Source organism: Eucyclogobius newberryi, unplaced genomic scaffold (assembly GCF_026437365.1).
Source record: "Eucyclogobius newberryi isolate DKJ021-1_F unplaced genomic scaffold, fEucNew1.0.hap1 SCAF_19, whole genome shotgun sequence".
Classification (NCBI taxonomy): Eukaryota; Metazoa; Chordata; class Actinopteri; order Gobiiformes; family Gobiidae; genus Eucyclogobius; species Eucyclogobius newberryi.
The window spans coordinates 12,634,746-12,645,234 of record NW_027315823.1 but is presented as its reverse complement, the minus strand read 5'-3'; the positions used below and the strand labels follow the sequence as shown (position 1 = coordinate 12,645,234).

The 10,489-nt window shown below is 39.8% G+C and overlaps 1 protein-coding gene across 1 annotated transcript in view; it reads right to left on the bottom strand.

The window, feature by feature from the left end:
- Positions 1 to 469: 469 nt before the first annotated feature.
- The window catches only part of ptprt (protein tyrosine phosphatase receptor type T), a 186,871-nt gene continuing 176,851 nt past the window's right edge, over positions 470 to 10,489 (bottom strand). Inside the window, 3 exon segments of the mRNA XM_072451758.1 lie at positions 470 to 3,684; positions 5,534 to 5,669; positions 9,812 to 9,975. Coding sequence (XP_072307859.1) covers positions 3,631 to 3,684; positions 5,534 to 5,669; positions 9,812 to 9,975 — 354 coding nt within the window. The 3' untranslated portion in view covers positions 470 to 3,630.

Genomic DNA, 10,489 nt, shown 5'->3' with positions numbered 1-10,489 from the left:
CAGGACGATGAAAACAGGAAGATGAGAACAGGATGACAAGAGCAGGATGATGAGAGTAGGATGATGAGAACAGGATGATGAGAGTAGGATGATGAGAACAGGATGATGAGAACAGGTTGATGAGAGCAGGAAGAGGAGAACTGAATGATGAAAACAGGATGATGAGAACATGATGATAAGAACAGGACGATGAAAACAGGAAGATGAGAACAGGATGACGAGCAGGATGATGAGAGTAGGATGATGAGAACAGGATGATGAGAGTAGGATGATGAGAACAGGATGATGAGAGTAGGATGATGAGAACAGGATGATGAGAACAGGATGATGAGAACATGATGTTGAGAGTAGGATGATAAGAGGAGACTGATGACAGCACAAACAACTAATATATTGAATTGTGTATTTAAAGGTGTGTGACTTTCAACATTTTAAAATACACATTGTGTCATTAACACAAAACATGAGGCAGCATTTTGGTCCTTTTATTTCATTGTAACCACATTTCAAACAACTAAACAACAAATGGCTTCATCAGACTTAAAACACAAATAATCTTCATAACAATAATCATATACAAAAATGTACACATTTCAGACAAAAAGTAACAAAATATATATTAAAAAAAAGTTAAAAAGTAAATCAGTATGTCTTGATAGGTCCACAATAAGAGCCTCAAAAGACTTCAGAATCACAACAAAAAGACATATCATGGAAAAAGTTCAACATGTATCAAACAGGCTTTTCGTTGGAAACTTTATAAATTGATGATCGGATATAGTGAAAAAATATTTAAATAATTTGGGCATTTCAAACTTTCCCATCACTAGTTTTAGGTGTTTAAAGCTTTAGATAATGCAATACATATTCTGTGTTTTAATTCTAAAATACAATTGTTTGGCAGTCAGTGGTTCAAGTGCCTAGTAAAACAGACTTACACAGCACATTTCAAATCATTTAGTGGTAATAATGCTTGCCAATATGTTTTTAATTTTCATCACTGTACTAAAATTGTAAACCATTTTAATTCATCCTATGATCATTAGCACCATATTTTATCGGCATTCTAAACAATTTCATTCAAATTTTTCCAAATACTTAATATCACCTGTCCAAAACAAGAACAACAGCCAATTGACTTGAATGTTATTTGTTGTTAGTTATTAGAATTTTTTTAAACAGGCCATTTTCACATTAAGTATTGTCTTGATAATTTGTAAAATCCAGATCTCTTTGTTCACTTTGTTCAGTGAGGAATTGTCTGTCCTTGTCGATTTGCTGCTGTGCACTCTTCTTCAACCTTCCCTTTCGGTCCAGCTAAGAGGAAAATACATTTCTTATTCTGTTTGTCTTTCCCCGAGCCAAGAACCAAAAGCCTCTTCTCACAATCATTTGTTTGACGAGTCCAAACACAGCGAGGGCCGGTCTGATTGTTGCTATTAAAAATGTATTAGCTTTTGTTTACCGATCGTTCGGCGAAGTTCGTTTCAAAGTCGCCCAACTCGCTCGAAGGAGAGTAACAACTTTCTGACATATTGTTTCTAAAAGTTACGAGACTCTCGCAAATGTCGATGCAGTTGTTTCAAAAAATCAAAACGTAAATAAATACACGATAACCACGTCATTGTAATATATGGAAAGAGCAGTTCAAATGATAATGAGAATGTCTGGTGTGATGTCTGTTTGTTTGACTGTGGTTTACATTTTCTATGTACACATTTGGTTTGAATGCACACTTCAAGCTGTTAAACATTACAAGCAATGAGGGGGAAACCCAGGTAAATATGAAATAAGTTGATTAAACCAGGACTTAAATGGGCCTGAATCCGGAACAAACATCCTCCTCTTCAGTCATCTGTAAAACTAACATTGCACAACACTACTCTGAGAATCAATGGCCTCAACATGATCATTTACAGACCCTTCCCAAGGCATAAACTAGGCAAAAGCACCACCCATACATGGATACAATATATATGTATATGTATATATCTGTTCAAATTTAGTATGAACAACACCAACCAGATCTGATTGTCATTGAAGTTGCTCTAATGTTCTTAAAAAGCGTTGACTCTATGGCTTCTAATCAACAAAATCAATTAAGCTCCACCATATTTCTGTAACTAAGACATAAACTGCATAGCATTTAGGATGTATTATAATTATTACAGATTTAAATAGCTTTTTAGCTGGTTAAGAGTTGAACTACCTCATGTTTTCTGATTTGTCCAATGAATTTGCAACATTTGGGCGACGGGTTTGGCGTGAACACATACCGTATTTTCCGGACAATAAGTCGCACCTTTTTTCATAGTTTTGGTGCGACTTATACTTATATTTATACTCCGGAGCGACTTATATGTGATATTATTTGTTATTTTCACACTTGCAACCTTATTTCATACTCCAGTGCAACTTATACATGTTTTTTTCTTCTCTATTCTGCATTTTCTGGCTGGTGCGACTAACAGTCCGGAAAATACGGTAAGTGCTTTGAGTACTGCACAAATCCATGACGTTATTACGATGACTAACTCTGGGTAAATCGCCGTCAATTCAATAATCGGTGCCTTTCAAAGCAGATGTCATGGACGGACGCTAAAACACTTTTGACCAACTTTTAGAATCACCTAAATGTCCCGCAGACCCACTTGGAATCGGGGCCGAACTATCTATATTCATCTATATTCTCCGTATTTCCCTCCAGAAAAGAAAACTAATTACCGCGCCTCTCACTTGTGCGTTCAAGGAAATGGCCCATGTAAGATTCAGTGTAGCCAATTACTCGGCGGCATCGGCCCATTTATCATTCATGTTTTTTCCTCCCCGCGTTAGCGCTAGCCCGAGAGAAGTTTAACGGCCCGTGATTTCAAAGCAAATGCCTGAAAACGCTAACAAGCCCGCCTATTTGTTTAGCTTTGATCCACTCAGATGAATTATGGTTAACAGCCACGTCCACAAATAAATACTTCATTGCGTTTCCTGCTCAATTAGTCAAGAAGGCAACATTTTTTTCTTCTTCCCCCACCCAGATAAAGTTTCTTAAAATGTGCATTCAGCCCCGAGAAGGAGACAACATTCAAGGCATAGAATAGATCTTGAAAGAAAATTCTGTACAATAGTCACATCACGGCCCAGCGGAGGACGGCGGAGAATGACGCTTTTTTTTTTTTTTTTTTTTTTTTCTTAAACTTTGATTTTTCAACATAATATTTTTTTGTTTGTTTTCTGTACAAGCAATATAAAGTCCGGGATTTTCTCTTCTGTACAGTTTCAGGCACACGTTAAGGTTCATGCCCCTCTGCTTTACGCCCCCCGCATGCATGCTCCACACGCACACGCTCGCTCCACACGCACACGCTCGCTCCACACGCACACGCACAATCGCTCCACACGCACACGCTCGCTCCACACGCACACGCACAATCGCTCCACACGCACAATCGCTCCACACGCACACGCTCGCTCCACACGCACATGCTCGCTCCACACGCACACGCACAATCGCTCCACACGCACACGCTCGCTCCACACGCACACGCATAATCACTCGCTCGCTCACAGGGGGCCGGGTTCGTTTGCACTTTGTGTGTGTCCCACGGCTGAGACTGATGGGAGGTCGGGAGCCGATCAGAACGAGCTGAGCGCCTCCAGGGCCACTTCGTAACAGAACTTGTACTGCTCCTGTGAAGGGACAAAACAGACGGGTGTGACCGGCGAGAACGGAGCGCTCAGAACGAGTTTATTGTCCCACAACGTTTGCTCACACTTACAGTTAGGCACGACACATCAAAGTTAACCGTGACTAAATCAGGACAAGGGGTGTCACGGTATCGGAGTTTAGTGTCACGATTGTTGTGAGAAACAATGTCACGATTTAACGATTGCTCGCGATTACTGCGGCTGTGACTGAACAGTGAAATCTTTAAGTTTCTTTCATTTCCTGTGTTGCTATTCCTCAAGTATATGACCAGGTTTACAATATTTAACTTTCTGAAAGACAAAATGAAGTTAAGTGAGACAAAAACAGCCAGATAAAAATGTTCTTTACATTTAGGTCTTTTTTGGGGCTGTATATTGAACAGAAAATACCAAATTTTGCTTCTAAAATTGTCCTGATTATCATTTTAGTTTTTTTAACGGCTATATTGTGACCTGAATAATCAAGGTTATGGATTAACTTAATAATCTTGACATCCCTAATCAAACTGGACTCAAACTGGACCAAACAAGGACAAGCATGCGTGCGCTCCGAGTTAATGCATTTTTCTTTCAATCACCGTGGTCCTGATTGAGGTCACGCACCGCTGTTGGCTGTTTTTAACTCTAACACCTAATTTCAAACTTTATTCATTTTACCATGATCTTTTTATGCCTAGAATATTGTTTGAGAAGTGTTTCACCCAAAATTCTACCCTAAATAATGCAATTTACTTATGGAATACCGCACTCCTAAATGAAAAATGTATAAAATATAATGATAAGTGGCATTAGACCCAATACTGGTTCGGTTTGTCTGGGCAGTTTACAGGATACATGATCATAAATATACACACAGATATAAAACTTCACTAAAGTTTTCATTTGGATTTTGAATTGTATTTCACCCAAACCAATAAAAGTGAAATCCTTGTTAATCTGGTGCTGATCCGCAGACTGTTTGGTGTTGGCCGCCGGAGCCGCCTCTCTCTGTACACGCGGCGCAGTCTGGAAACGCTAATCTCCTGCAGACGTCTGATGCCGCTGTGCACACGCTCTCAGGTGTGTTTGTGTGTTGTGTGGCGCCAAAAGCAGCAGGCGCCACACAACTATTTAGATTTGGCTGAGAATATTGTTTTTCAAAAAAGTAAAAGTAAATACACCTATTTTCTTGTTTTTTTTGTGCGTGTCAGTCAATAAGTATTTATTCAAATTCAAAACACTAGTCTAATCTGGAGGAAACAAACTCATTTGATCATGTACTTATAATATAAAAGGAATACTGTTTTTAATGTATGTGAATTTGAAATGCAACATATTAACCTTTTTTCCAGGTACTTATAGAATTGAACTATAACATAAGCAGATCCTCTTTTTACATATTGTCTTTTACCTTTAACTTTAAAGGGCGCATGACAGGTTTTTACCATTTTCTAATTTTGACTTTATTTGGTGTATTTATACCTGTTGTACATATAGTTTTACACCAATCAAATAAGTATTTGTGGCGAAAAATCTGTAGAAAATTAAAGGAAGTGACATCACACTAGACTCATTCCAGGCACAATTTACACAAAATAAATCACTTTTTTAACATTCTAAACTTGCTTCAACCAAATGCTCTCATATATTTTCATTTGTCAAATAAAAAGATTGTGTTTGCTGGAAACAGGAAGCGAAAACAGGAAGTGAAATTATAAACCTAAAAAAAATGAGCTATTCTGGGATAACATTTTCAAAATTCAAAATACATAAAACTTAAGTGCATTTTAGTTCAACGAGTGGTCCGAGCTGTCAGACGCCCTTTAACATGAACAGAGGAGAGGAACCTCACCAGAGTCTCCACCATGTGCGTCTTGTTGTTCCTCAGAGTCTTGACGGTGTGGAACACGTCCACGATGTTCTGCTGCTGGATCATCTCGTTGATGCTGCAGATGGCACAGAATGTCCCCGAGCGGCCTCCTCCGGTCCTGCGGGGGGAGAAAGGAGGGCGTCGCCGTGAGAACAAGCGCCAGTCAAACCGTCAAACATCCCACTGAGAGTGAGGATGGTTTTTGAATCACATGGGGAGGTATCCGAAGGTATTATGCACAGTGGTTTTCTCTGGAGCTTATCTTAGAGCTGCTGTGTGCTAAATAAGACGTGAACATTATAAATAAAGGTCTGAGTCTTTCTTTTGTGTTGTTTCAGTTGGGGCCGTCGTTGACTTTCAAGGAGATTCGCGGTCGACTGAAGTGGACAGTGGTCTGAACCTGGCAAAAGCATCCAAAACCTTTCACTGTCTCTATGATCTGAGATACTGCACGCACAGAACCACACCAAAAACACTACGTCTACTGTAATGGAAAAATACCAGTATTAGGTGTTGAACCGTATTTTCTGTCCAGTACTCCCTTTGCACACAACATGATGATAATGGGTCTCCTTTAACGCTTAACTTCTCCTTTGTTAACGGTCAAAACCAAGGCCAAGTGACAAGAAGTAGATAGTTATGAGATCAAGCTGTACTTTTGAACTACTCTGTATCTGTCCAATGTAGATACTTTCTGTATTGTGTCATATAATGAGAACGTGCCTGCTTTTGAACATTTTGGTTTTTGGGAACTTTTGTATTAGCCACCATCCTTTTACTTAAACTTTTGACTTAATGAATTACTGAAAGACTTTTGCGGTTTTCGTTCAACATTATTTACAAGAACATTTCATTTTTTACCAACTACAATACAAAAAAGTACAAGGAAACTCCCAAATCTCAGTCCTAAATCTCAGTCGACGCCTTGTCCTTTTGCTGCTGTCCCACATAAATCCTTATAATCTACGACTAATACGAATGTCGGGCCGATCGGACTCGCTGATGCAGTTCTCTCCTGAAAGTTTCACTCACAAACCAATCTGTGCCAAGATCATCCCAAATGATCCGAGCTTGGCAAGGATGAACCCATCCTAAGAATCTGTCTGAAGGATATTCTAGCGTGTTCTAGCAGTACCGTATTTCTCGCTCTGGAGTATAAGTCGCAACAGCCAAAAAATGCAAAATATAGAAAAAAAAAACATATATAAGTCGCACTGGAGTATAAGTTGCATTTTTTGGGGAAATGTGCTTGATAAAATCCAAGACCAAGAACAGACAATGCAATTTAAAATAACAGGTTAGAGAACATGGTGAATAGGTGTACGTATGCTAACGCTAACACCTTCAGCTACATGATGCACAGACAGAACTGTGGTAAGTGTCTGGTATGTTAACGTAACATATTAACAGTTATTCAGATAACTATAGCATAAAGAACATGCTAACACGTTTACCAAAGCATCAGTTTTACCCCAAATCACTAAATCCATTGAATTCTTCTTCCTCTGTGTCACTTCTAAACAACTCCACAAACTCCAGAGGAAGAGGAAGTGCAGATTCTTCTTCTGCGTCGCTTAGAGCCTAGAGCGCCCTCTTGCGGTTGTCAGAGTGAAAATAATTAACTTGTAACAAAAACAAAAATTATATAATAATGTATATCACAAATAAGTCGCTCCGGAGAATAAGTCACACCCCGGCTAAACTATGAAAAAAGGAAATTACGGTAAATATCCGACTTCTTGTCAGTCCTGCGTAAAAGTGCAACATATTACAATGTAAAATGTCACAGACGGAGACGTAGCTAAAAGACATACAAAAGCACAACCTCACACTAATGGATTTGAATAACAAGAGTAAGAGAAACTGACAGTAACGCTTGAAAGGAGTGATTTGGAGCGAGTTGGATGTTTACTGTCACATGTCCGCCTCCTCTAAAAGAGCTCACGGCCTCCTTCGCTCTAACTGAGACCTGAGCGAGAACAAAGAGACCCAGTGTGAACCCGCTCGGTGTTTGGGAGACGCACGTTTGGCCATGAGAATCAGAAGCTTTCATTTAACCCTTAGTCAATCATGTCCAACTACAGTAAATGTCAAACTAAAGTTGTTGTTTTTTTAAAGGGGCATGTCCGTCGACTGTCATTGTATTTTTTGGCAAGACACTAAACACGCCTGTCTCCCGGTGTCTGTGTCCACCTGTGTGAATGTGTGTACTAGTGTGTAGCAGCCACTTGGAGTCAACTAAGCAAATATGGAAGGTCCTCTCCTCCTCTACTGGAGAACTGCTGAGGTGATGATCTTTCAGCTGCAAAACGGTATTTAAACCCGACTGATGCAGTGTGTGGCCTCTTATTTCTGAAACGACCATGTGGAAAGACAAATCCTGTGGTCATGGAAAATAAGTCAGTGTGTTTGAGAAGGGTCAAATCATTGGCATTGAGCAGAGAAAACATCTAAAGCCGCTTTCAGATCGCTGCGTCAAAGCGTCCAGTTTACATTCAAAGTCTATGTGGAATCGGGCTTCAAATGTTCAACTTGGGCGCCCAACTCTACTCCAGATGAACCCCAGTGAGAGTGTTTGGGACGAGCTGGAGAAGGCATCATCAATACAAAATCAAATAGTGAAAAATAATGAATGGGAATAAACCTTTTAATATTGCAGACGCTTATAGAAACTATGCCACACTGAATGTCCTACCAAATATTAGAGCGTGTGACCCTTTATTTTTGGGTCGGGCAGTGAAGATTGTCTCAAATTTTGAATTTGATTTAGTTTCCCTGAGTTTCCTACAGTCTAATCACTCACTACAAAAGCTTTGTAGAATCCCTTTAACATTGTTCTGTCCACATGAAAGGACTCTAGGGTGGACCAGGCTCAGAGACCTCTGTCTTTATCATGGGGGGACAGTGTGTGTGACCGTTTACCATTTAGATACAACTCCAGAACAGCTCAGAAAATACTAATCAATGCTGTATCTGATTGGCCCAAAGAGTTGTAACAGAGCAGAGTGTGTGTATGTGTGTGTGTGTGTGTGTGTGTGTGTGTGTGTGCGTGCGTGCGTGCGTGTGTGCGTGTGTGTGATTGATTTTCTCCAGACTGTAAGTGCTCATTGGCTGGGCTCTGTTTGAGACCACCACAAACTGAATGTGTTTAAAGGATTTGTGTTCAGACGCTGCTTCATTAGTGCGGAGCTAATCACAACCTTACAACACATTTAATTACTGCTGCAGGGGATTAAATACTGAGCAGATTATTCACTTTTGTTTGCACTTGTCATTTTACCTCCATTTATGGTCATTTATTGATCAAACTGTTTTGAGGCAGAACAAGAACCAGCTTTAAAAATGAAATGCACAAAACATTAGAAAACCTCTCATTCTTAAAGCTCCTGTACCATCTTGATATGTTTTGTTGCATTCAGCATTTAACTCTGTTTTGTTTTAGTTTGTTTTATGCAGACACTAAACTCTCTCTCATCATTTGACGCTTCAAAATGCTTTTTTATCAGAATGTAATTTAAAACGATGATACATAACTGACATTGGATCTTAATGCTAATGGTTTAAAGACTTCAAAAGCAACCGTTTTGGATTTAAAGTGTAGACATGTCACTTAGTTTGTTTTTCTTGGACAAAAGATGGAGAAAATACAGTTTCCTATGCCCAAAATGTTGTGGTTTGTGGTAACGTTTCTTATATAGCTGTAGATAAAATGAAAAACGTATAAATTATGTAAGTATTTCTCCTGTAAACGCATTCATAAAAAATCGCAAGTGTTCATTACGATCTGCTTCTACATAAACAAACACAAACGTGAATGTCTCAAATCACCTCTGAGAGCTTTTCATTCGATTGATATTTTATGTATTATTCTCTGGTTGATCCCACTTTCTCCATTGAGCTTCACTTTTGCCCTGATTCCATAATGTAGAATGTCTTTGCTTACACACTCTTAAAGGCTGTATAGCTCCCGATGCTCCTGCAGCGTGTGAAACGACTAACCATGAGCTGTGCCTCCTGTGAGCGACTGTGTGGAGTGGACGGCACCATCAGTTTGTCTCTGACCTGTGAGGCTCCTGTACAACCGGATCCTTTATCACTAAAGAACAGCTGCTTCCGTCTCCACAACACATTAGTCCTGCTCCGTGCTCCCTCTGGACGCTGTGCACTCTGTGGTCTAACGCTGCTCAAATATCCCACCCGTGATACGTCTTTGTAAATGTCTTTTTTGTGCTCGTGAACGCGGCGTTGGCGTGTACTCACAGGCAGTGCACCACCGTCCTGCCATCGCCGCCGTCGTACTGCTCCTGCCACTTGGCCAGTCGGCGCACCAGCTGCAGGATGGAGCGCTTGGACAGGGGCGTGTCCCTGTAGGCCGGCCAGCCAATGAACTGGAAGTGCTGCACCAGGCGGTACCCGTCCTGAGGCTGCACGCGGGGGGCACAGGCACAAATACAGTCAGTCGAAAGAACTCTCCAAACAGAAACCGTGGTCGCCAAAGGACCGAAACTTAACTCAGACCATCATATAAAACTTTTCTTAAATGTTGTTTATGTCAAATTTAATGCCAGCCACAAATTTGATATAAAATAGAGATGTATCTTTTATTTTTTTGGCAATAGAAAAATAATTTATATTTAAAAAGAAACACCAATACTGATACATTTTTGGGATACAAATGAGTGCAAGTATATAATAATAGAATATAATAATCGTAATACCAAATCAAATATAATTACATTCAATATGCTCTAATATTTTAATGCAATATTGTTAGTCCTAGTCTATATGTTATAACTGCATATCCGAGACAGAGATCTAACACAAATATTTACTACTACTACCACCACCACCAGAGACGGGGTCTTTCCTGATCACCAGAGGACCCGGGCGCTGTTTTCTGCTGTCCTGTATTTGACACTGCTTTCTCTGTAAATAAAC